General features: G+C 37.5%; 1 protein-coding gene, 1 non-coding gene and 1 pseudogene across 3 annotated transcripts in view; all 3 read left to right on the forward strand.

The window, feature by feature from the left end:
- Col4a1 (Collagen type IV alpha 1) overlaps positions 1–27236 on the forward strand; it is a 250469-nt gene that overhangs the window by 207159 nt on the left and 16074 nt on the right. For both annotated transcript variants that reach the window (XM_067118819.1, XM_067118825.1), the window contains 11 exons: positions 1010–1104; positions 2361–2547; positions 3377–3570; positions 5186–5399; positions 7094–7314; positions 15480–15642; positions 20405–20527; positions 21021–21173; positions 23334–23459; positions 24438–24661; positions 26884–27150. In XM_067118819.1, coding sequence (XP_066974920.1) covers positions 1010–1104; positions 2361–2547; positions 3377–3570; positions 5186–5399; positions 7094–7314; positions 15480–15642; positions 20405–20527; positions 21021–21173; positions 23334–23459; positions 24438–24661; positions 26884–27150 — 1967 coding nt within the window. The remainder of the gene's footprint in view (positions 1–1009; positions 1105–2360; positions 2548–3376; positions 3571–5185; positions 5400–7093; positions 7315–15479; positions 15643–20404; positions 20528–21020; positions 21174–23333; positions 23460–24437; positions 24662–26883; positions 27151–27236) is intronic.
- On the forward strand, positions 10232–10335 carry LOC136850188 (U6 spliceosomal RNA). The gene has a single exon (XR_010856577.1). It is a non-coding gene; the product is annotated as a U6 spliceosomal RNA (small nuclear RNA).
- LOC136850142 (5S ribosomal RNA) lies at positions 11823–11942 on the forward strand (annotated as a pseudogene).

Raw genomic sequence — 27236 nt, forward strand, 5'->3', positions numbered from 1 at the left:
TCTGGAATACTATTTAATCCATGGTCATGATTAAACTTACTGAAATGTGGAAACGTAAAAGGAATCCTTGAGTAAAAGAAGTAAGCTATTTTTTGCACTTAATCTGTTACTTTCTTTTTGGAGGCAGATAGGTTTAAATATTTTATCTTGAAATGATTTCATTTTTCCATAGGTCTAGAATTGATATACCACAATTTTAACCACTCACTTCATTGCAGATTTTTCTGTCCATTCTCAAAGAAGGCCCAGTTCACTGCATGTCAGGTCCATGAATACATTTCTAGGGGAATATAGCTCAGTAGAAAGAGTAATTTTAAAGGAAGTAGAATTTTACCACATATTTTAATCTGATTAACAAAAGAATTGAACAAATAAGATTTAGAATTTTTTGCTTAAAACTATGAAAAGCACTGAATGGCCCTTTTGTCCCAGTGAACTGCACTACTGAGGGATTTATAGCTCAAGTTTAATTATTCTCGGATTTATGGAACACAAACATTTTTCATCTTTAGTGTACTGTACAGCATTTTGAAAGTATGTATCATACAAAGAACAATAATCAGTATTAGGAAGTTTTTTCCAAGTGAATATTACCAACAAAAATCAGATGGACATTCTGTACTGTGCTTCACAGCAAATTTCAGTAAAGTTAGTAACTATGTTAAACGTTATAGTATAGAAATGTTTCTTGCATTAAAGTTTTTAAAGGTGTTAGTAGCTATAAATATTCTTTCTATCTCAAAAGTTTGTCTCTAAGATCACATAGAATTGTGCTTCCAATGTGGGCAGGTTTACCCTGTCTTAATTATCCTTTCATTGTCAGCTGGCTTACCTGATCATAATTATCCTTTCCATTTCATTGGTTTTGCCAGATTTTAATTATTCTTTCAATTTTAACAGGTTTACTTGGTCTTAATTATCCATTCCATCACCAGGTTTACCTGGTCTTCATTTTTCTGTCAGTTTCATCAGATTTCCTTGGTCTTAATTATTCTTTCCATTTCAACAGGTTTACCTGGTTCTGAAGGACCACCAGGTCTACCCGGTGAGCGTGGTTTGTCTGGAGTTCCTGGACCGAAGGGTGACAAAGGATATGCTATTCCAGTGAGTTCAAGACATAAAATGTTCATAGAGAATCAAAATCTTTATAGCTTTTTGGAGCTTTTGAGAAGTTTGAATTTAAAGTTACTTTACACTTTATTTTTTATCGTTTTCATTACTGTATACTGTATTTACATTTTTTTCAGTTAGCAAGCCCTACATGAGTATGCAATTTAAATGACTTTGCTTGATTAATATGCATGTATCTATGCACAATAGGTTTTGAAATGAACAAGTCTCCCATGAATCTAATTAATAAAAGGCTTAAAATTCCTTTTTAGAAGAGTTAATTCAATATACAGTAGTGAAATTCTAATGAAATTGCCTGTGATCTGATACAGCCCCATACCAGCTGATTGGTATCATACTTACCGTAAGTACTTACTAGAATATACATACACCACAAGTGGCATATGAAACAGAGTGAATAAATTAAAGAGCAAAGGAATGTGGGGATATATAGACATTCTGAGAATGAAAAATAATCCTCCTTTAATACAAAAAGGAAATTAATATCATCCAGTACCTCTGACTAGTCTTGAATCCTTGTGTGCACTTCTTCATTAACTGAGGTTTCAGCTGAATTTTCCTTGAGCACAACAGGAGCAATAATATGAAAGTGTGAATATTTGGTTACTCATTCCATTTCTGCAATTTTATGATGATGGGAATACCATCCCTTTACTTAGTAGGTTTTTTTTTAAGCAAACTTTGAAGTTACAATGTTTAAGAATTTATAAATTGACAGTGTACACCTTTCTGTTATCAAATAGATGGTATTAGATGTGTACAAAGTTGTAAAAACCTTACTTTGTTTATTTACTTTGCAGTTTTTTTAGTCAGGCCTACCTAGAATGCAATATTTCTTTCGTAGGTCATACTTGTACCTTGTTAATTCATTCAAAGACCCCTTACAATAAATAATAAACCTGAGGAAAATGTAATACGCATTAAACCAGATAACTATTATTTATATCATGCTGAAAAATGTTCATTTTTTGCAAAGCCCCCTCTGGAATCTACCAATACTTGGTACTACAGTGAAGTGTAAATTCTGTTTGGTATAATAGGAAGGAAGCTTGAACTCCTACCTTATTTATTATTTGTAAGACTGACATCACAGTGGAATTATACTTCTTTATATGACGGTAGTGGTATGGCAACACTGTTAATAAGACACTAATATTTCCTATGTTCATGTATGTAAGTGAGTTTTTGAGCTGCTAGTAAAGTGATACAGATTTACCCCTTTCACTTAGGGAACCCCAGGACGTGATGGCACACCAGGCCGCGATGGTATCCCGGGAGCCCGTGGTCCTCCAGGCCCTGAGGGCCCTCCTGGTATTCCAGGTGACAGTAAATTGGGCATACCTGGATCTCCAGGTGAACCAGGTGACATTGGGGCCCCTGGTATCCCTGGTAATCATGGCTTAGATGGTATTCCAGGTAAGCATTTAACATACAGGAGTTAACATGCAGTTTGGTGCCCAGTTATTTAGAGTATATTTGGAAGTTTTACTGCCAAGGTACATCATTTTCTTTTCATGAATTTTAATGAATTTATCAAAGTACAATACGTGAATACAAAACTTGATAAAGTTTCTAATCTTGACCAAAGAAAAGTACTGTATTTGGTGTAGGAGTTATAACCACTGAACAATTATCTTGTTTCTAAATACACAATACCGCTAATATATGTAAGGATTTCTTGATAATTTTATAATAGAGTGGAGACTGAATTCCTGAGGTAAATACAGTAGTATTACTAAACAATGCATAGAAGAAAATTTTTACCAAGAAATTTTTCTCAAACATCACTTGATACAGTGAAACTAACTGTTCTTGTTGGAATATAGTTTGACATTAGCTGGTATAATACAGCATTGACATTCCTATTGCTGCATTTAATAATGTATTGCATGTGAACTCGAAGAAGTGCTACTGAAATTTAAGAATTATATTTTTGTACTGATCATTTAATCATTAGGTGATGAAGGTTTATTCTCATTTTTTAATCTTAACACCTCTGTATTTGAATATTACTCTTTATTCTTTCATGATTTGATAAAGTAAAATAATTTGTATATCTTTTCTAGTATTATGCAACATAGATATCTTATTAGTTATTACTTTGTCATGATGTCATGGTAGTCATGAAAATTTGTATTTAATCTTATGATGTGTCCTTGTTTAGAAATTGATAATTTGTATATGATTTTCTTCTGCTATATCTGTCATCAGCCACAACCCCTGTTAAGATTCTTGTGTGTTCTAGGGCGTGACGGTCCGAAAGGTGATGCTGGACTTTCGTGTGAATGTGGTCCATGTGACAAAGGTGTTAAGGGCGAACCAGGTCCAGAAGGCTTACCTGGGCTTCCGGGAATACGTGGTCCTCCTGGCCCGATTGGCTATCTAGGGGAAAGAGGTGACGATGGACAACCAGGCCCATCAGGCTTACCAGGAAGAGAGGTTGGTAAAAGTTGTATGTACTGTGTAAGCTTTCTCAATCATTTAGGAAGACTGGAAACATCTCACTCATTTCTCTCTTCAGACTATTACTGTACAGATGTCGAGGTTTCTTTGAAGAAGGGAGGATGAAGTCCATGTTTAATGCAGAATGTTGTTGGTTTATACTCGGAGCTTCTGGTATTTGCAGTCTTTGGAACTAGGCTTTGCTATGCACGATTAGACCTGCATTAAACAAACAAAGGGACACAGACTTCATCCTCCCTTCAAGGAAACCATAAGACATCTGTGAGAATCTGAGGGGAGAAATGAGCAACAGAAAACTCCTGAAAATGACTACTGACAATGGAGCAAATCAAGACTATCTGCAAGAGAGAATCACTCCCTCACCTATGCCCTTTGTTGCATACAGTACCATAGGGCATGTCCTACTGAGCACAATGAATGTCCAAGCTGCCACACAGACCACCAGCAGGATGATGAGACCCTTCCAACCAATAGGAATTCAGCCCTCCAATGACATCATGTTGCAAATTTTAGGCATAGCTGCTAAGTGTGCATGTAGTATTAAAAACTGTGTATGTCAATTTGTAATTTAGTCCTGAAGACACCGCCGATAGGCCAGGAAACAGTCTGTCAACAATAATAAGAATATAAAAATAATTTTTCCTTGATCCTGAGAAGCTTGCCTCAGGAGAAAAAGAAAGTACATAGGCTAGTGATTCAAAGTCCAAATAAAAATAGTCTACAGTAGGAATAGGAATTGCATAATTGTGTGTGTGCATATAATATATATATATATATATATATATATATATATATATATATATATATATATATATATATATATATATATATATATGTGTGTGTGTGTGTGTGTGTGTGTGTGTGTATGTATGTATATATATATATATACTGTATATATATACTACTAACAGGACCTCATTAAAACTAGATGATATCTAGTGGAGATATTTATTCATGAAAAGTTACAAGCTTTCTAGGCCTAACAGTCCTCATCATCAAGTATCCGTAGAATGACCGGACATGTAGTCCAGCTGTATTTATATGTGTACTGGGGAGTAGATTAAAGCCCTTGTTTTTCCAATTCCTTATGTTGGCTTCTTTAATCCTTTGATTATCATCCTCCTCCTGTGTGGCCCCCTCCCCCTTGACCTTGGCCCTTCTCTACCTGTGGCTTCTTCTGGGTGTGTGTTGTCCATGTGATCTCCTGTGCTTTTGTGTGTCCTTTTTTTATTATAATGTATACAGTTTTTCCTGATAGGCTGTCTTCAAATCCATTTCCAGTATTGCCTGTTAGTAATTGTATTAATGCACAGAACAATTGTGTAAGTGATAATAGTTCATATATATATACAGTACTGCATATATATATATATACAGTATATATATATATATATATATATATATATATATATATATATATATATATATATATATATATATATATATATATATATATATATGTATGTATGTATATATATATATATATATATATATATATATATATATATATATATATATATATATATATATACATTATATAAATAGTATATAGTTTAAGTTGCAGTCTTCTGAAATAACAAACTTTTCCCAGGGACCTGCAGGCCAGCCAGGATTACCAGGTCAGAAAGGTGAAAAGGGTGAAAAAACAGAGGCTTTGCCGGGTCCTCCAGGTCCCAAAGGAGAAAAAGGGCAACCTGGACGCCCAGGTTTACCCGGAGTCAAAGGGGAACCTGGCTTTGGAGGAAGGCCAGGTCTACAAGGTTTTCCAGGAGAAAAGGGCAGTAAAGGAAACACTGGATTTCCAGGTATTGTTAAATATGAATATTTTAACAAAATATATCTGTGATTCTCAAATGCAGCCTTAGCATTTATAAACCACAGGTTTCTAAAAAGATTTTTATGTTGTTATCACAGTATTTATAGTCCATTTAATGTAACAAATATTTTATTGTCAAGTTATTTCAACTTCAGGAATTTCATTCACATATTTTGAAATTATGTGAACTATCCTGGTAAAAAAATTTCAAATTTTTAAAATGTTTTCAGTCAAGGCTATTTTGAACCTACTAAGGAATATTACAGACCATTTTAACAGACTTATCTCAAACTGTTGATGGGTTTTTAAAATTTTCTCCCCAGATTATATGTGAGCAACTGAATATTTGTGATCATTATTGTTGGAAAAATGATTTTCAATGACCAAATACATATGAACTGATTACATTTTATCCATGGAGTATAACGTAATCAATTCTGCAATTTTTATGTCCCTTATCATTAGAAAAAATCAGCACTTTGTAAAGAAAAAAGATGTTAAAAGTTTTTGCTAATAATCCCATATCATTCTTTGCAGAGTATTTCTAGATTTTAAATTTTCAGGCCGAAAAAATGTTAAATTTCCTTCCTGTGGAGTTTTTGTAGAGCAAGATGCAGTTCTTTTTCAATATAAACTTAATTATGTAGTATACAGCACCTTTTCTTAAATTTAGATGTAATTGTTTTTTAGAGTAACCTCTCTGTTTTTCCTTCTCTCTTGATCGATCGTTCAGTTCCATAGAAGTTATGCATCTTTTATACGATGTCCTTACTATAACCTTTCATGCATAAAGATCATATCCCCCTAACCATAGAATGGGCAGTGTCGTCGTTTGTTCTCCAAATGGATTCAAGGCTAGTAGCCATAACTGTATCCAAGCAATGTGAGGAAATTTAGAATTTTAAGAGGTCACTGTTGCTATTAAAGATACCTAAATTGACCACTAGATTTTATTTATATATTTCAGCTGTAAAATTAATAACCACTACAACACTTTGATACACATTACAGAGAAGATAGGTATGTTCCTGTATCTAAATTTGAGATATAGTTTGTATGATGTGAAATGGATGTACATCCTTCATCATAGTATAGTGCATTAAAAGGTTTGAGTTCCACCATGAAAGGAGCAGCCCCAAGTTCCAGAGCTTGGAAGATCTATAAGCCCTGGTAGGAATGTATGAAGGACTTGCTGAGCCATCTCTTCTTCATGGAAAAGGGGTGTGTATGTTGAATGTGAATGAAAGAAAAAATGTGGATAAATGAACTGTTTACATACTGTAAGAACTGAAAAGGTGAGACTTGAGGAGATATAAGTGGTAAAATAATTCAGTCCAGGTGAAAATGGATTTTTTTTTTTTTTTTTTTTTTTTTTTGCATGATTTGGTCATGTGGAAAAAATGGAGGATGATTGGTGAAAAGATAGTGTGATGAGGGAGTGTGAAATGGAAGAGAGGAGGATGACCCAGAAAACACTGGATAGATGCTGTGAAGGTCATTGGAAGAGAAGGTCTCAATATCCAAGAAGTGTGTGCAAGGTAGAGGTGAATAGCATACTTTGTGTGGGAGCTTTTCACATGCTGCTAATGTGACAACTGTTTAGGTGCAAGAAATAGCTAATTTTGTGGTGTTTCCTACAGTACCACTTAGTGTAAAACCTTAAACACAAATTACTTTTCACAGGCACCCCTGGAAGAGATGGTATTAATGGGCGTAAAGGTGAACCAGGCTTTTGTGAACATGGTCAGCCTGGTGCAACTGGTACAAAAGGACAGAAAGGTGAAGTTGGAATACCAGGATTACGTGGACCACCTGGAGACTCGAGCTCTGCTCAGGTGATTGCAGAGAAAGGTTCCAAAGGACCAAGAGGACCTGTTGGATTAAAAGGAGACCCTGGAATACCAGTAAGAAATATGAACAGATTTTACCATTTTTTGTAAATTATTTGTTTACTGTAGTTTGATTAGATCAGAATTCCATTGATTTCTTAATTAACTGTAATGTAGTTATATGGCAGTTTAAGGCACTCAATACAACCCTAATGCTAATAATTTTACTGTGATTTGTATATATGCATTTATCAGCAAACATATTGCATTAACTGTTTATCCAAGGTTTCAACCAGTGATGTATGACTACCTTAGCTGAAGTACAGTAGATTATGTGTTTTGGAGGATGTAAGGATTTGTAAATTTTCTTTTGCCATATTATATAAATAGCTGTCAAGAATAACCGAATAACTCAGAGAGAAAAAGAGAAAGCCAGGCAAATGCCTAGTAAGTGCATTCTGCAGTTTACCTCAGTGTGATACATACGTGTACATTCACACACCTAAAAATGCATGTGCATAGTATACACACACCCACTGAGACACTGAAGGGCAAGAATAATTCTGATGCAAGAGGACCTTGCAGTTTATACTGATACCTTACTTCATAATCTGTTCAAGTTTTTCAGTTAATTGGGATGTCAAATTCAGAAAAACATATTTAATATTAAGACCAATAAACTTGAAAAAATATAAAGAGAAGTTTTTCAAAATAAAAAAAATGAAAACAATTAGTATGCTGTACCGGCCAAATACACACTTCTTCCATGCAAGGGGACGTTCGAATGTGTGCAGCACACCAACCAAAACAAAATGGTCAACTTGTAAGTGCTGCCACCTTATTTTTCATATTTATTTTTTTTTTTTTCCAAAATTTTGCTAGTCAAAAGTGTGGTGTGGAGTGCCTTTGATGCCAGGGAAATATCTTAATTTCCCATATTTAATGCATAATTTTGTTTTTAGTTTTCATTTTAAAATTTCTGTATTAACTTTTGCTATGCTGGGTTAAGTCCAAGTGATGCCCATGAATAGATGAACAATGGTTCCTTCAGTCCCTCCATTGTCTAACTAACAAGACATTAAGACTCAAATTATATATAGTATAATATTGCTATTGTAGTTAATGTTCTTGCTGCTTATGTATCGCTTACTATATGTTTAAGGGGTTCCCTGTTTCAGCTGCACGATGGTGTACCTGACACTAATAAAGACCTTGTGGTCCGTTCACATAGTGCCCTAAGTACTTACTTATTTTACTTAATGGCTGATTCTGGCCAAATTTGAAATTTGTTCATGAGACTTACCTGCCAGATATATATATAGCTGTATTCTCCGAAGGTCCGACAGAATTTCAAATTTCGCGGCACGCAGTGGCCGGTCAGGTGGTTAGTGCCCATTCCCGCCGCTGGGAGGCGGTATCAGGAAACCATTCCCATTTCTATTCAGATTTTTCTCTGTCGCCGGACTGTCAACACCTGTTGTCAGTTCCTCCGCGCTTTTGATTTCAGAATTTGTTGTCACTTAAGTATTTTGGTTGTTTTTGGTATTCGACTGGATCTGTGACTTGGCTACGCTCTTTGTGGACCGTTTTGATTTTGCTTTTGACTTTTCTTATAATTAAGATGTCTTACCTCTAGCTATCGAGTCTGTAGCTTGGGTGAATGTAAGGTGAGGCTATCGAAGACTTTGATAGTTCCTCACTCTTTATGTATATATGTAAGGGTGTTCAATGCTCTATGATAATCGGTAATGAATGTGTGGGATTGTCTGAGGGTGAGTGGAAGAAATATGAAGCCTATATGCTTAAATTGGAGCGTGATAGGCTGAGGAAATCTTCCTCTAGAGTGCATCCTTAGTTGGACAGTCAGGGTTTTCTCCTACTAGTAACCCTGTAATAAATTTATTACTAACCCTGTAGTTTGTTGCTGCAGAAGGTAATTCCTGGCTCTCGTGTGGAGTCAATGCGTGCTCTTGAAACTAAAGTGAATGCAATTCAAGCGCATAGTGTTAGTGCTAGTGCCCCTAGTGTTGTGGAGGGCGTCAGATCGGCCCCTATAATGCCTCTAGGCCTGGACCTCTGTCGAACTCCCAGGACCAGGAGGGGCATGTCGTAAAGCCGCATGAGGGTTACGGGGGCTTCCCACCGATCTGGCGTCCCCGGCAGGTCCTGATGGCGCTACCCAGGCTGCCGGGGATCGTGCTCAGGCACGCATCCTGAAGGATTGCTTCTCGTCCTCCGACACGTCCTCCCGCCTCGGGTTGGAGCTCGGTTGGACTCTCGCCCTCTTAAGAGAAGCTTAGAGGAGAGGACGCTTCACGTCCTCTTCCTCTAAACGTTGTACTCTTCCCGAAAGTTGCGTGGATATTCCTCTGCAGAAGAGAATAAAGTGTTTTCGAATGATCACTCTACTCGACCCCCTGTCGCGCTAAGGCAAGGGCTAGAGCTTCTTCCCCTGTGGAAGGAAGTATCGTCTCTCGCCCCTTTCCTTCTCTCAGGTTCAGCCCTTCTCCCGAGAGAGTGGCTTCTCCAACGTAAGATTTTGTTGGGTTTGCAACAACAGCTGGATGCTCTCATGAACCTTTCAAGATTGAATCTGCCTGTTAAGAGGTACAGTCTTTCACCTTCGTCTCCAACCGGGAACGATACAGAGCGTCTGTCGTCAGAGAGAGAGTGTTTAGTGGCTTCCTATTCGTCTTCCCCGAGTTGAGGTGTTGGCCTTTTCTCTTGTCTCGCGCCAGGAAGCGCGTCTTGCTCTTCGTCGCTTCTCACGCTTCACGCGCGCCTCACCTTGGCCTTTCGGCGTGCTAGCCATGGCGACCGCGCGCGCCTCGCTGTGACACTCTCCTAGTACCCCACGGGCCTCTCGCGCGGCCACGCCATGGCGCTCTTTCGCATTTCGCCGTGTAGCTTCAAGTCTTGTGTTGACACGCTCCAGTTGTTTATCATGTCGCACAACTACCCGCTTCAACATCTGATGTCCTTAATTTAGCCAGTACTTGCTTCGGCAGTACATATACTAAAGTGGAGCGATACAGAGAAGATTAGCATGGCTCTTGCAAAGGATGACACGCTAATCGTGAAGCGTTCCACATTTTTTATGTTTACTATCGTACTCTAGTTTGACTTCCGTTCGCAAGGGAGTTCCAGCTTACGTATCGGCGAATCGGAACTACTTTCACCACTCACCAAGACCCGCCAGCTGCGGAAGAACATCCTCTTCGTCACAGCCTTTGTATGAAGAGAAACTTCTTTCGTCTTCTTCTTCCTCTGATTATCAGACTCTGGCTTTTTCTTAGGATCTGTTTCCTGAGACTTTTCAACCTTGACTCCTCTCTCTCCACCTTCGCAGTTGTCTTTGTCTTAAGGGGGGCGTTTGTGAAAAAATCGGAAATCAAATTTTCTGGGATATTTTATTTATGGCATCATACATATCCTGACTATCTTCTCAGAAAGTTTTATTTAAAAGTTCGCCACAGTTAGGAGTTATAAACAAAACAGTAACCTATCATAGTCAAATTACATTTTCATATAATGTAATGATATTGTCAGTATTTCGGTGGTAATTTCCTTTTAGCTATGAAATAATATCTAATGCGATCTATGGCAACCCTGTGGACATAGTGCGCATCAGCGAAAGACAGGAATGCCGCAGGGCAGTCAGTGGCAGTCAGTCAGTAGCAGCTCAGAGCTTGACTAAGTAAGTAAGCGCCACGCTGGCCAACCTCAGCCGTGTTTGACACTCGCTTCATTTAGCTTCATTTAGCGAAGTTATATTACTTTGCAGGTCTATTTTTGGCTTTTCATTATGTCATAAAAACATCAAACTGTGTAACGGCAAGCAAATAAATACACAGAGAAGCAAAAAATATCGTTTTTCTCAAAACTAAAGTTATCGACATTCAAACTGCATCTCCTTCATAACGCTTGCACCGATCTCAATGATACAAAAAGTAAACGAAAGCTAAATGTTTGCCTAACAAAGGGGCTTCCATGGGAAGCAACACGAGACCCGCACCACGAGAGAGAGTTTTTCCCGAAGGGATGTCACTTCAGAGAGGTAGCAAGTGACTCCTTTCATCTCAGACTCCTTTGCAACCAGGCTTCATTTTGCACAAGCCTGGAAAGAGTGAGGGGCAGGACGTTTGGTCCCTCCTACTGTTAGAGAGAGGTTATTTGATTCCCTTCCTGTCTCCTCCTCTTTTGTTTTTTTTGTTTCCCAACTGCCTTCCTGTCAAACAGAAAATTGTTTGACCTGCTCGAACAGATGTTGATGAGAAACAATGGAACAGGTCTTGGACTTCGGTGTTCCCGGGTTTTTACTACAGATTGTTTCTAGTCCCAAAACTTTCAGTAGGCTGGAGACCCGTCTTGGGCGTCAACAGGTCGAACAACTTGGTCCGAAGGAAAAGTTCAAGATGGAGACCTCGCAGTCAATACTAGGAGCCCTTCATCCGGGGATTGGATGGTATCTTTGGATCTCAAGATACTTATCTTCACGCCCCAATTCATCACGTTCGGTGAAGTATCTCAGGTTGTCTTGGGGACTAGGCGCACCAGTTCAGGGCTCTCTGCTTTGGACTCTGCACAGCGGGCCGTACCACGTTGAAAACACCGCTTCTCGTCCGATCCAGCGAAGTTAAGCAACGTTGGGTCTGGTCAGTACTTGGATGGTTGACGCCTGGGAACACCAGATGCTGTTGGCGTCACATTTTACTCGAGGTGTTTACCGTCTCATGAAAAGCGTTGCGATGCAGTTGCATCTGTCGACGTCAGGATCTCACTCTACTTGGGCGACTGGTTGATTCGATCGTCGTCGGCGAGGTATCTGGAGGACCTTCAGTTGACTCTGCAACTCGTGAAGTCCCTGGGACTTCTGGTCTGTGGAGAAGTCGCAGCTGATCCCCTCACTGTCCATTGTGTCTGGGAATTCAGATCTATTCAGCGGCTTTTATAGCGTCTCCGTCGCAAGAACGGCAACTTCTATGTACGAAAAAGTTTCGGCCTTCTTGGAAAGGAAACATGCTAGGTGAAGGAAGGAATGAGTCTGCTGGGGACCATTTCCTCGCTGGAGAAGTTTGTTTTCTGGGAGTCTGCATCTCAGGCCTCTTCAGTTCTTTTGTTGGAGAACTGACAAAGCAAGGAAGACTTGAAAGAGGAATTGAGAATTCTTCCTTATATAAAGAGGATCTGTGGTGGTGGCTCGATCCAACGGAATTGCAGAAAGGGATCTCCCTCAAGCTTCTGAACCCCAACCTAGTGTTGTTTTTTCCGATGGTCGTCAACAGGTTGGGGCAACACTAGAGGGAGAGGAAGTGTTAGGAACCTGGAGAGAGGAACAGGTGTCCTGGCACATCGACTTCAAAGATTTGGCGGCTACCTTTTAGCTCGCCAATTCTTGAGTCCAAGTTTGCAATCGTGTAGTTCTAGCAAACCTCGGACAATACTACTTGTTCCCTGTTCAGCCTTGCAAGAGAGATTATTCTTTGAGCCTATGCTCGTAACATTTCGATTCTCAAGTTTTGTTGCAGGGTCGAAAATGTTCGAGCAGACCTGCTCTGTTGGCGCCATCAACTCCTGCCGAAGAATGGACCCTTCATCAGGAGGTTTGCCAAGATTTTTGGAAATTTTGGGGTCGCCATCTTGTGGATATTTTCACGACCTCAAGAACAGCGAGGCTCCCTCTATAAAGCTCATCTGTACTCGACCCTGGGGCAGTTGCGATAGTTGCTCTTCCCTGGATTGGACGGGAATAGATGTTTACGCCTTTTCCCCGTTCTAAATTCTGGGAGAAGTCATACATGAAGTTCGCGGCCTCACAAGGGGCAGGATGACTCTCATCCCCACGTTTTGGCCTTGAACCACTGGTTCTCGGAGTTTCTCTTCTGGTTGGTAGGCGCCCGAGGACCCTTCCTATGAGAGCAGACCTGCTCATACAAACCCACTTCACGAGATATCTTTGAATCTCCCCGCTCTGAACCTGACTGCTTTCAGACTATCGAAACTTGGTCAGAGCGAAGGGTTTTTCTGGCCAGGTGGCACGGGCCATCGCTAGAGCCAAGTTCTTCATCTAAAGGATATATCTAGCGAAGTGAGCAACCTTCAAAGGTTGGTGTAGAAAGAAGGGCTTTTCCTCTTCCTCTATCACTGTGAGCCAGGTTGCGGATTTTCTCCTTTACTTAAGAGAAAACTCGATATAGCAGTTCGACTATCAAGTGTTATCAGAGCATGCTTTCGATTGTATTCAGACACAGAGGATTAGCTTTGTCTGACAATAAGGACCTCCACGATCTTACGACTGTTTCAAGACGTCCAAGGTTCCTCAGCTGTTTTTCCCCTGCTTGGAACTTGGACGTAATGCTCAAGTTTTTGATGTTTAGTCCTTTTGAGCCTCTCCACTCTGCATCTCTTAAGGATGTTACTCGAAAACGGCATTCCTGCGGCGAAGAGAGTGAGAGAAGTTCGAGGCCGTCATGTGGGCTTCAAGGAACACAATGCTGTCTATTCTTTAAGCCCTAAGTTCTTGGCTAAGAATGACAGGTCTTCTAACCCTTGGCCTAGACACTTTGAAATTAAAGGTTTAGCAGACCTTATTGGACAGGAACCTGAGGAGTTCTATGTCCAGTTAGAGCTCTCAGTACTACCTTAAAGAACACAGGACACTCGTGGTCCATTGGATGTTTATGGTGTTCTGTGAGGCAACCAGTTAAATTTATGTCGAAGAATGCACTGGCATTCTTCATTAGGGACGTCATTAAGGACGCACACTCCAGTTGTGACGACTCCAACTTCAAGTTGTTGAGAGTTAACGCTCTCGAGGTGAGGGCAGTTGCTACCTCCATATGCGTTCAAGAAAATATGGTACTCAGTGACATTTTTAGTACCACATTTGGAAGTCAGTCAGTCGGTGTTTGCCTCACACTCTTGGCAAGATGTTTAGGTAGCATACGAAATTGCTTTTAGCTGGGACCATACATTGCTGCTTCAGCAACCTTGGGGACAGGGGTAACTCTGATCTTATCCCCTTTTAATTGTGTTTTTGTGGTTGTTGGGTCGACTACTGAGGCAGTCTTCCCAATCCTTTGCAAACTAACGCTTTAGGTGTTGGTTAGGTGGTTAGTAATGCTCTTTTGTCCTCTTTGTATGGGCTATGATCTAGTCACATTGTGGTCACGCCCCGTTGACAGATCATCTAGAAGTCGCCAGCTATATAGGTCACTACCTCGCTGGGGTCTCTAGTAAAGCAGAAGCAGACTAGAGTGACAGTAACCACTCAGTCAGCTACGCTATCAGATAAGGAACCAAAATAATTTTACCAATAATTGGTTTTTTTCCCTATTTCTTGGCTGTCTCTACCCCCTCCAAAGGTGGTATTCAGCTATATATATATCTAGCAGGTAAGTCTCATGAACAAAATGATATTTTAATGATAAAATAAAGTTTGTTCATACTACCTGGCAGATATCTCTATTTATATTGCCCTCCCTCCTCCCCTCAGGAGACAGTGGCGTTAGAAAATCTGAATAGAAAATGGGAATGGTTCCTGATACCCGCCCCCCAGCGGCGGGAATGGGTACTAACCACCTGACCGGCCACTGCGTGTGCATGAAATTTGAAATTCTGTCGGACCTTCGGAGAATACAGCTATATATATATCTGCCAGGTAAGTATGAACAAACTTTATTTTATCATTAAAATATCATTTTTATCAATATTTTAATTCAGTCAATGATTTTGGTCACTCCTTTTCTTACTTTTTGTATACTGGCCTTACACTCATATTTTTGCTGCTTTATTTTTTTTTATATTCACTCACTTCTCTCTCTTCATAATATAAAGAATTTCTTTTCTTCATACTTGATAGATCAAGTTACTGTATTTCACATTTTGGTTTGTTCCATAGGAATGCTTGTACAGTACATTATTATAAATAATAATAGTTTAAGTATTCTTCATGCAGAAATTATAAGGCTTTCTAGTATGAGAGAGATAGCCATTTCATTGTCAAAGAAGAAAAGTTTAGCTTGATTACTAGCTTGATTATATTTTTACACAAGTGACCTTCATTCTTTTTCTATCAAGAAACTGAATTACAGACTGTAAACCAATATTTGCAGTGTAAGTTAAGTCAAGTGTAATTTTTTAATGAGACCTCTTTTAAGTCCCTGTTTCTTCCTTCTTAAATGAATATTGTTTCTCTGGATCTATTAAAAGAAAATTTATTTTAGCAATTAAATTCATAGGGTTTAGCAGGATTACAAGGACCAAGAGGCCCACCTGGTACACCTGGACTTAGAGGATTACCTGGTCAAAGAGGTGATAAAGGAGATATTGGTCCTATGGGATTCCCAGGAGATAATGGCCAATCAGGACAACCAGGCTTCCCTGGACGTCCTGGAGCTAAAGGTAATTACTATTCTTATATTTTCATTTCTAGAGTGCCTTCATTTCAGTAACAAGTGTCATGCCAAACAATGTTCTTAATACATTGTGGAACTTCAAATGATATGGGGCCCATGGAATCAAATTCGAATGTTGCAGTAATGAAGGCAATTTGTATAATTTGCTTCAATTGAGATACAGTAGTAACAAAGGAGTAATACTAATTTAGTATACTGTACTAGGAAATTATTGTTCTATCATTTTATCTGCCAAAAACTGAATGCTAGAGGAAAATTAAACATCTTTACTTGATTCTCAAATTGGTCATATTCAGTGGAAAATAAGTGTAGAATCTTTATTCAAATATCTACGTAAATGAAATTAAAGATTACTTAACCATGAAGAAAATATTTACATCTGTATTGACAATATTTTTTACATCTTATGCTGTTAATTTATATAACATCAGTGAAAAAACACATCTAATATTTTTCAACTCTGTAACCCACCTACTGTACTGTGTAGGAAATTTAAATCAGTAATCTTCCTGTTGTATGTAATATCATTCTGTGGAAAATAATCTTCCGTTATTCTAAAGGCAAGTTACTTAACTAACATGACATTATCATTAATCAAAACTGATGGAAAGGCACTTACCAGAAAGAGCATAATTTCAGCAGAAGATTTGAAGTTCTGGTAAAATAATGAAAACCTCATTGTCTCACAACATTCATGTTTAAACTTCCTAGACCTCTGCTCTGGAATTATATTGAAGCAGAATAATGATGCCAAAATATATAGTACATAGTAAGGAAAGTACATATAAGTGGAGGAGCAAAGTAATTTGTACTGATTTATAATTATGAAAAGATAAACAGGTTTTGAACCAGAATGTAAAATTAGTTTTCACCTTTTTCTGTTCAGAAGAGGTGTTCATACAGTGGACCCACTCCTCATTTTACTAGATGAACAGCTGGTCATTTGAAAGATGGACTTATTCTTGAAAGAAGGGTTTCCTTTATTCATAAAGATTAGGCTCCTGCTATCAGGGGTAGCCCAAAACTCACTATTGCATCAACTTTCACTCCATTAATGATGCATTTACTGACTGGATGTTGTCTCACACCTGTGCTTAGCTTATAATTTTCTAATTTATCATCATCATTTTTCTTATTGCCTTTTAACCATCACCATTTTTCTGTAATGAATAAAGTCCAAGAGTAAAGTAATCTTTTATAGCAGAGGGTAAAGGGACTCCTCACTTTGTGTAAGCAACAAAGTTAGGCACTTACTAGTGCCGATAAGTAGTTTACCTTGGGGCAGGCAATTACAGTGCAAAATCCTTTGGAAGCTATGCATTGGCAGCTTGCTTCCTAAGTAGTATTATCGTGAAATATCCATTAGAATCACAGCATAGTTTTGTTATGATCTGTTATCTAGACTTGACTAAGCATCTTTTTTCAGAGAAGTACATGCTGGTTGCTTAACTTATTTCAGTACCACACAGGTCTACTACTCAGTTTTTTTTTTTTTTCCCCGACTCAGTGCATTGTTACATTGTCATTGTCTTATGTATAGACCCTTCACTGAATTTCAGACTTCCATTAAGAAAGAACCCTATTCTCTCTCTTAAATCTGGAGGAGATTTGTGTGTAGAGTGCTGCTTTCACTCTGAGGTGATATGGAACATAGCTGACATGGAGTAAAAATAGAAAGGAAATTGAAGCAGAGAAGCATTTAACTTTTTTTTTTTTTTGCATTATTGAAAGAGATTGAATGACTTTGTGCTTTGTCTACTGCTTTCCCTAAAGTCAAAGAACTAAGGGCCAGAATCATGGAAGAGATGAGGAATAGTATGTGAAGTGCTGGCAAAATTTTGTGCCTCCGCTTCCATTCTGTTGAAGAGTCATGGGACAGTGTTTACTGCAGTCGAGTTTCAAGCCATCATGAGGACATTTAGCAGCTTTGGTGATGCAGTGATGAAGCATGAACAGTAGATTATTAGGATGGATGATTATGCCAGTGGAGAGATTTGCAAGGGAACACAGAACAAGACAACATTAGACATTCTCAAGATTCCTGTCTGCATTGCTCAAGACCTAAGCATTAAAGGGTCAGATTCCAAAGACACTGCAAACAGATTGAGGCATCCTTTAACACACACGAATGCCACATCATGAAACATGGAGGGTCAAGTTTCTCCTACATGTAATCAGGAAGTGACAGACAACCACTCAGGAGTGGTGGGTATCCTACACTAATTGGGCTATAGGGAGGTCATGAGCAACAATGAGAAAAGAAAAGCCAATTAAGAGTTTGACCTTATTCAATGGGCAACTAATTTTGGTATCATATCCCCACCAGGGTTGGTTGTTTAATGGAGGAGGAAGTCCTTTTACTCCTCATAGAGAGCACATTCAAGAAGAGAGTGACATTCCTTCTTAACAAAGACAGTTCAGCTTAGGAGAATAAGGTGTTTAAGAACACCAAACAGAAATAGAGATAGGAACAGAAGGCTTTCCTCTTACTACAGCTGCCATCAAAGGAAAGGTGACAACCTGATTTACATAAGATTTTATCAAATCTCTGACATCTGACTTGGAAAGAATCTGCTGTCTCCATGAAAGTTTGCTAACAGTGCATATCCACCCTAGTGAACCAAGTAAGTGGTTTCCCTAAGTACAAAAATGGAATTGGAGCATCAATAATCTTAGTCTCCTGTTTCCCAAGAGTGTCATCCAGAGGGCTGTAAGTAGAACAGCGGCTGTTTATTCTTCTTGGATGCCGGTTGTCAGATGACATTAGCCTTATGATGTCTTTGTAAACTAAGGTTATGCTTTCTCTTTCTCTCCATTGGAGTCAGTTTGCCGTGCAGGTCATTAGTTTATCAGAGCCAGCTCACAAGATACCACTAGCAATAGATGCCATGTTTCCTTACTCTGATGTATAAGATGCAGCTGTCTTGAATGCTGATGTTCATGTTCATCATGAAGTTTGCCCCTTCATGTCAGGATTACTTGGCAGCTGCCATTATCCCCATTCATATTTATACAGCAGATAAAGTGACTTGCGTTCTCAGTGGAATATCAGTGACTCTAATGTAGCAATTGGTCCCAAAACACGAACTCTTCATTAATGTTTAAGGAAAGAAACACTTGTAGGATATGAACAAAATGGAGCCAAGTGCTTTTAGCTTGGCTAAACTTACTCTATTTTAAATCACTTTAGAGGTTGCTAGTAAAAAACCAGAGTTGGCACTTCACAGACAGGCAGTGGAACAAATCATTTTCCACAAATTCAACAAACCATATTCCACAGCTGAAGTTATTTCATGGACAATATGAGAAAAAAAAACCCTTCTTCAGGAACCCTGTCACATCAACTAGAATTTGTGAAAGGAAGGCCTGCATTGTAGTTACTCCTGTTACACTTAGTGATCTATTGTGAGATGTAACCAACAGAGTTGAAAATAAATTCTGTTCTGTAGATAAAGAACCTATTGGGAGTTCTGTCTTCTTAACCCTCATAGCTTCAGTTTGCCAAGTACTGTATTAGGAATGACAAGTTTAATACATGCTGAATAGGGGTTCTCATTTGGCTGTCACATATTCACCAGTTACAATGTGTAATTGTCATCTCTCAAGAGTAACTCCATATCTTGGCTAACTAGATATAACATTAGAGATTTATGTGTGCAAAACAGTAAAAAAAGAATCTGCATTCTTCCTCCTCTTCCTTCACTTTAAGCAGGGAATGATATATATAATAATGGAAGGTTGGAAACTGTTGTGGATTTTCCTCAGATTATGGAAACCTAATTTAATTTTATTGTTGAACTAATAGTGTAGGAAAATATTAATTTTAGTAAAAATACCCTGAGATATTTTTTACGGTTTTTAGGGCCTAAGTTTATATTGAAAGTGGAAATAAGTTAGCCCTGTAACATGTGTGCTGTACTGGATTTTGTAATAGATAAGATTTTGTAGAATGTAATGATTGATAATATTTTAGAAAGCAAGTTACCCCCCCTCCCAAAAAAAAAAACTCAGGTGGAATAGATGACAATACTGTATAGTATTAAGATATTTTATATCATAAACTTCTTCATGAAAAACACTATAATTTTCTTATTAGATTTTAGTCACGTTGAAAACTTTGATGGATCAGAGCAGCTACTTTGTTAATCTCTAAAAATTGTTAAGCAATCCTATCCAGACCTTTTAAAACCAGTGTTGACGTATGTGCCACAGAATATTAGATTCCTAGGTCTAGCCACAACTCACAGTTACAGACATAGGTTCTAATTAAACTGTTAGATTACTGTGATACTCAAGGGACTGAATAGCTTTGGTACAGACATTATTGAGAATAATGCGAAGCACAAGGAAACAAAGCATGGAATCTGTGTAACATGAATGGCATAAAATCATACAAAGACTTTTGTTAGTAAGAATTTTGAAAATGACTCATTTGAGGTATGTAGTACTTATTGCATTTTATGATCTAATGGTGAAAAGTAGTATGTAGAGCTCCAGTTTTTAATTTAATATTTAGTAGTTTGTTTATACTATGAACTTAGTAGTTACTGGCATAATTGTACATTCAAAATATACTAATTTCACTGTTTCTTTGTAATAGAAGTAGCAGGTTGATTGCTTTCAGTACTTTAAAAACGTAAACTGTACCATAAATACTTTACTTTCCAAATTTAAAACTCAAAATACAGTATAATAAGCATTAGGTAGCTTTTTACATAGAGTTTATTAATACCGTATCAATTTTCCAGGTGACAAAGGAACTGAGGGCCGACCCGGTATTGGTAGACCAGGCCAACCTGGTTTCCCTGGAAGCAAGGGAGAACAAGGTCTTCCAGGTTTACCTGGAAAAACCGGAAGTCCAGGAGAACAAGGTAAATATCCCATTAAATCTTCAGATCACCTTTTTATTTTTTCTAGTACCCTATTTATGGACATGATTGTGATATCTGCAGTTTAGTTTAGTTTCCTTAGTATACCAGACCACTGAGTCAAAGTACATAAGAGCATATCTTTCTGTTCAACCAGTACAGAGCTTAAAACTTAAGATTGTACAAGACCATTAAGTAGGTTAGCCTAGAACTGTAGCAGCTGCTGCAGAAATGCCCAGCATCCACAAGAACTGGTTAACAACAATTGTGTGGATGCTCCTACTGTATAATACAGTACCTGTGTTTTTACCTAAAAATAGGATTTTGTTCCTTTATTTTACTTGACATATGTGTTTTTTATCAGTAGGTGCAAAAACATTAATCTAGGTACTATAAGTAAATACTCTATTTTATTTTTGTGATTTTACATTGCACTCAGTGCTGTTCTATTTTTACTTAGATATTATAAAGTTAACATCTCTTACCCTGTTAACAGGTCAACCAGGATTGCCAGGTTTAAAAGGTGAACTAGGACGCCCAGGTCTTGATGGACTGGGTGGAATGAAGGGTGACAAAGGAACAACAGGGCTACCTGGCCCTATTGGTCAGCCTGGACCAAGAGGATTACCAGGTCTTGATGGAGAAAAAGGTCTGTAGTATCAGTTTTCGTTTGTAGTTTTGAGTACATGTAGACTCATAGAGTCAGTAACCTTTAATACAGTACAGTATTAAATGTCAGATGACCACTGTGCTAATTAAACATCACTCCTCCAGGTAAGCTCATTCTTAGCTCTTCGTAATAAAAAACCATGGATAATTGGGAATCCCCCACAGCAATAAAATAAACAGTGCACTATAGTCTTTCTGTCTACAGCTTAAACATACAGTGTAAGTTTTAATGCTCTTCAGATACCATAAATTAGTATTCAAAAAGACAGAAAACATCCCTTTTCAGGATGAAGAGAGAGAGAGAGAGAGCATAAAGTTAATATGTACTGTACTCTCATTTCATGCTTTCATAAAAACCTTCCTGAAGACCATAAAGTAAAATAAGTCAAAATTTCATACAAATATAGTACAGTACTTATCTATACATTTTTCAAGGAAAAGTAAATTCGTACAGTGGATAGTAGAATGATAACAGAAACCCTTCTAAGAGATGTTATTAGAGAGCAAGAACATCTGAATGAATTTTTACACTTTCAGCCTTCCTATACTTTTTGTACAAATTTAAGAGATAGTGTTCACAAATGATAGTACAGTATAAAGGGAACAGGAAAAATCTTAAAGCTGATAAAAGTGAGAGAAAAATATATTTTATGCCTTCTCTTATTTCATAGTTTCATAAAAATCTTTGCAAACCTTGTATAATACATCCCAACTTTTTCCTGAATTCTTTTGCATTTTCCATCTTTTCTTGGCAAGCAGGTCATTGGAATATTGTTACCAAGTGTCCATCCCTACTAGTGTCAGTTCTGTCATCAGATAAGAGTCCAAATGGTGGAAAGGTGGTTGGCAAGGAGGGGAGAAAATAACCTCCCTTCCCCCACCATCTGCTTCCCATGATATATGTACTTTATTAATGTGTTCATTATAAAGCTGAATAGTTATACTATTACATACAGTAGTACAGTATATTTTAAAAACCTGAGACACAAATGTAAAACATCAGTATCATGGGTAAGAATTAGCTGTAAGTGAAAGTTTTATATAATAATTGTACTAAAAACTGACAAAAAATAGAAAATTAGAGATATGTTAATTATTTTTGTATACTGCTAAACTAGGATAAAATGCCTTTCCATTTACTGTATACACAGTCTATCATTTATTATCTGTTCCCAAAAAAGTGCAATAAAAATTCTGTAATGACACAAATAAGGTGTTAAAAAGAGGAAACTAGAATGTAATGTTGATTATTCAGTTTCAAGAATTTTAAAAATTTGTAATGACATCTACCAATCAACTGTTACAAATTTAGCAGTACAATGGGTAATGCTGTTGAAATTTCATTAGGACATGACATACATTTCCTGTGTGTAGTGACATGTATATTTTTTGGATACTCTACTCTATTTGCTAACAATAAACTGACCCTCAAGTTGTTACTATAGTATAAATGAAGAAACAAAAGTTTGTACATCAAGAAAAAATACAGTTTCTGTTACAAGAATTTGTGAAGTATAGGTCAGTGGTAAGCGTTCTGTCGTATTTCATCATGATCTGCCATTCAAAAGTTATTGCTCTGGATTCACTGCTTCAAAAGATTTGATTGTTATAGTACATCCTTACTCTAAGCAAATGTCAGTGTGAGACCCCTTTCTGTTATGCAGTATCATTACCTTAATCAGAAGAATTTTTAATATAAACGTATTGAAAATCATTTATCAAAGTTGAGTATGAGATCTATAACATTATGGCAGTGTTTTAATGCTGTGTCAATGCTAATTTTCATGTTTTTACTGCTTAGTTTCTAATTCTTTTCCTTCACTGTAGATTTAAATCTTTATTTTTAATTGTTTTCATATTTTCTTAAAGATTTCATATGAAAAAAATAATTTAAAATAATTTTTTCATTAAGGGTCTCCTACTAGGCTATTTGATATGCAGTGTGCTTGCTTTTAAATTTGTACAGTTATGTAGGAAATTCCCCTCAGTACTATACTATTGAGTTCCACTTATCTGTATTGCAAAGTTAACAAATTATTAAGTTTAACAATAAATTACTTTATAGCTTTACCATAATTGATGATTTGTAAGAAGTACTGTACTATAACAAATTAGTTTATAAGTTTACTTCCATTTATAGGTTCGTCTGGACCCGTTGGACCTCCTGGACCCCTTGGTATGGTTGGTTTCCCAGGTGCAAAGGGAGAGCCTGGCTTGCCTGGCCTCCCTGGTGTTAAAGGCAATCCTGGCTTCCAAGGCCAATCAGGTAGGTGTCAAGGATGCCCCACAGTTTGCATCCAATCAAGACAATAAATCAACCACACAAAAAAAACTGCCTCATTCTTAAATCTCTGAAATTATATTCTCCCTAAAAGCCAACTATTTTGAGGTTCCCTTGCAGTTAGTATCACTCATCACTGTCAGAGGAAAGCCTCATACTGCTCAAGTTTCTAAATTCTGATATGAAAATTAGTGCACAGTATTAGACATTAGGGTATGCATAATGCCCTTCATTTCAACAAGAATGCGCATGAAGAGTTCTGTTCTGACTTGTGACTTAGCTTACATGTTATTTTAAGTACAATGATAACTATTTCAACAAAAATATCCAGGAAATCTCATATACAGTATCTGAAAATTATACGGAGTGAATTTGTGATCAATTTAATCTTAGTTTAAGTTTTTCAGTGTCACCTAAAATCATCTTTGCAATTATTCTATCATAAATTGGCATTTCCCTTCTCTTTGTCTTCGTTATTGATTCCACTTTAAAAAATTCATTTATAATCACATTAAGGTTCCCCTCATAGCTCGTATTCATGACCTCACAAACAAAATTTACCCAGCATTGTCTTTCGTCTTCTGATATTATTATTGACATATCTTTCCTTTTGAAAAGTATTTCCTGCTTATTGTTTTCACCCATAGATATTTCTTTTATAATTTTTTGCCCTTCCTCATTTTAAATTGACGTCATTATCCGAGCTTGAATACCTAGCCTACTTTACTTTGAACTCTTCTTGTGCTCATAACATTAGTCAGTGTATACCTTAAGTTTTTGTCTATTATTTATTGTATCCAATACTGTATAGAAGGGTTTGGTCTTTATTACCATATATACAATATTGCAGTACAGTGCAGTACTTCTTTTCCAGAAGATTTTTAATAATGGATATAATTACCTGATTTTAGAGCCTCATAAAAAATTTTAAGAATTTGTGGAAATACATTTGCCCTCTTTTAGGTACTCCTGGTAGACCAGGGCTTGATGGTGCCCCAGGCAGAGAGGGATTAAAAGGAGAGATTGGTGCACCAGGCTTACCAGGTATATCTGGCCAACCAGGTCGTGATGGGCTCCCAGGTTCTCCAGGTCTCAAGGGTAATCAAGGGCTTAGTGGTAGACCTGGAGAGCCAGGTTTACCTGGTAGAGAAGGTATCAGAGGAGATAAAGGAGATCGTGGGTCTATGGTATGTATTTTCTCTTGTTTTCATTGCATGACCACATTAGGGAAAAAAATCACTATTGCAACATAGGTAAAAGATATTCAAAATATCTCTGATTATGTATACAGCAGTACACTTGTTAAATAGTACTTTCAAAGTGGAATACGAAAATGTTCAATGAACGTCTTTAGTTAGATGTGGTTTTTGACTGTCTCATCCTAGGGATGATATGGCACTTCACAGTCAGAGACAAAGTGGACTGTCAAGATTGACCCTTTGTACACTTACACCCATCCCTGCTTTGAATGACTGAATCTATATTTTTAAAAAATTATGAGTGTATTTGATTGTGATTATATCATCTGTTTCATGAGTGCTATTTTACCCTACTGTTGTGAAGCACAATCTGTTTTTATTTTAAATTTATCCCTTTTAATTATAAACACAATCAATTGGGATCAGCCTGGTGAGGTTTTTCACAACTCACTCACATTCTAGTCCAGTTTTGAAACCCACCAGTGACATGACTTTCTGTTCCTTTTACTCACTGAATAACATTGAAAAATGAAAGGATACTGGTAACTGTCGAGCTAAACTCATTTTCTACAGTTAGCAAGAATCTGGGAGGTCTGATCATAATTCCTTGTCTTTTGTTTTGATAGAGTTAAACAGTAATGCCATGGAGGAGTTTATATTGCACTATTTTGTGTCAGTACATGTATATGAAGATATGCAACAAGTGTATACTCACCCTAAGAGGGTGTACAGTCTATGCAGAAAAATGAGGACATAAATAATAATACCAATAATTCTGGAAAGAAGTTACCATGAATATTAAGTTAACCAAATCCTGGGATTTTAATATCAGGTTTTATTGAATTTGTCGACAGATTCAAGTTAGGTATTAGGCACTGAAAAGAGTAACCAAGTTGTATCAGAATATATAAAGTTTGTTAATGGTGAATACAGAATATTCTGGCTGTAAATTAGTATAGACAGTCCTCAGTTTACGGTGGGGGTTCCTTTCCCCGCAGCACGCCGTAACCGGAAAAACGCCGTGAATTGGAACATCATAAGAATAATGGCACTTAAACACCATAAAACTGAGTTACAGCCCCCTTAAAACTGGGTTACAGCCCTGTAAAACCAGGTTACAGCCCATAAAATCAGATTAATGCTACCATGAGCCAAGTACAGTAAAGTCAAAACGCCGTAACTCGAGACCATCATAACCCAGGGTGGCACTGATAAAAGAGATGCAAATGTTGGAAGCAAAATTACACTAGTGTAAAAATGTGGGTTGGTTTTGCATGATATTTGGGGCTGGTCCTTGAAGGGTTACAGTAATCATAGAATCTTGTGCTATGAACTTGTGTTTTAATCCCATGTATCGTACTTTGCTTCACGTCTCTTTTGCTTAGGAAAATGCTCGGTGTTTACTGAGGGTTTTGCCCGGTTATTAGAAGGGTACAGCATTTCACAGATTTTGTCCTGTTATTTGCATTAAGACTTGTCTGAATAGTGCTTGCTTTACCTTTGGTTGTTTTAACAGTAACTTTTTCATAATGGCTTATCATTGGAAATTTAGAATTTTTCTTCTGATATTGCCATTGTAAACAATTAATTGAATTACCATTTCATTTGTTAAGAAAATTGTGCCTGAGAAAATTAGTTGAGAGGGGTGTTGATAATTCTTGTGGAGGCAGTAAAATTTTTATGTCAGCCTTTATTTTTTCAGTCATTGGGTATTTTTTTTTTTTAGGAAGCTTGGAATCTTTCAGTTAGGTCTCCATTATTAATGTTAATTTTACATAATTTTCATTTAAAGCATTGTTAATTATAATATCAGAACCAGAAGTACATTAGTCTTTTTTTTAATACTTTGTTACTTTTATTGTGTCATCATTAAGGGCAAGAGATGATTTAATATAAAGCCTCTGCACTTGGCTTAAGTGAAATCGTAATAATATTTATATATTCATTTTAGACTGGGAAGCCCATGCAGATATCTTGCCACTTTCATAGTTTTACATTTTGAATGGATAGGCAACTGCTTGAAAAGTTGAGTGACCATGCATTAAGAAATGTTTTGTATAGGTCCTGATTTAACTTAGACTACAGTTCCTGCAACTGTTAACTGAATCTACTTATTCATTTGCAACTGTATCTTGGATAAATTATTCTTTATTTGAATTGCAATGAATCTTCCTTGTTTAAATTAAGTCAAATATGGGAATAAATTTCAGGGTCCGCCAGGTATTCCTGGACCTGCTGCTGATAAAGGGGAGAGAGGGCCACCAGGTCTTAAAGGTGATCGTGGAATAGATGGCTTACCAGGAACTCCTGGGGCTCCAGGTCTACCTGGTCAAAAAGGACGGGATGCATTTGGTCCTCCAGGCCTTTCTGGAGACAGAGGCCCACCAGGTCCCCCTGGCCTACCTGGCATAGATGGTCAACCAGGCCCAAGAGGATCTGATGGTGTTACTGGATTCCCAGGTTTAAAGGGTGAGAAGGTAAGGATAATGATAGACCATATTAAACAGTTAAGGCTATAATAAATTATTCTTCTCTTTTCCTGCCTTACAATTGTTTCGTTATT

Source organism: Macrobrachium rosenbergii, chromosome 2 (genome assembly GCF_040412425.1).
Source record: "Macrobrachium rosenbergii isolate ZJJX-2024 chromosome 2, ASM4041242v1, whole genome shotgun sequence".
NCBI classification, from domain to species: domain Eukaryota; kingdom Metazoa; phylum Arthropoda; class Malacostraca; order Decapoda; family Palaemonidae; genus Macrobrachium; species Macrobrachium rosenbergii.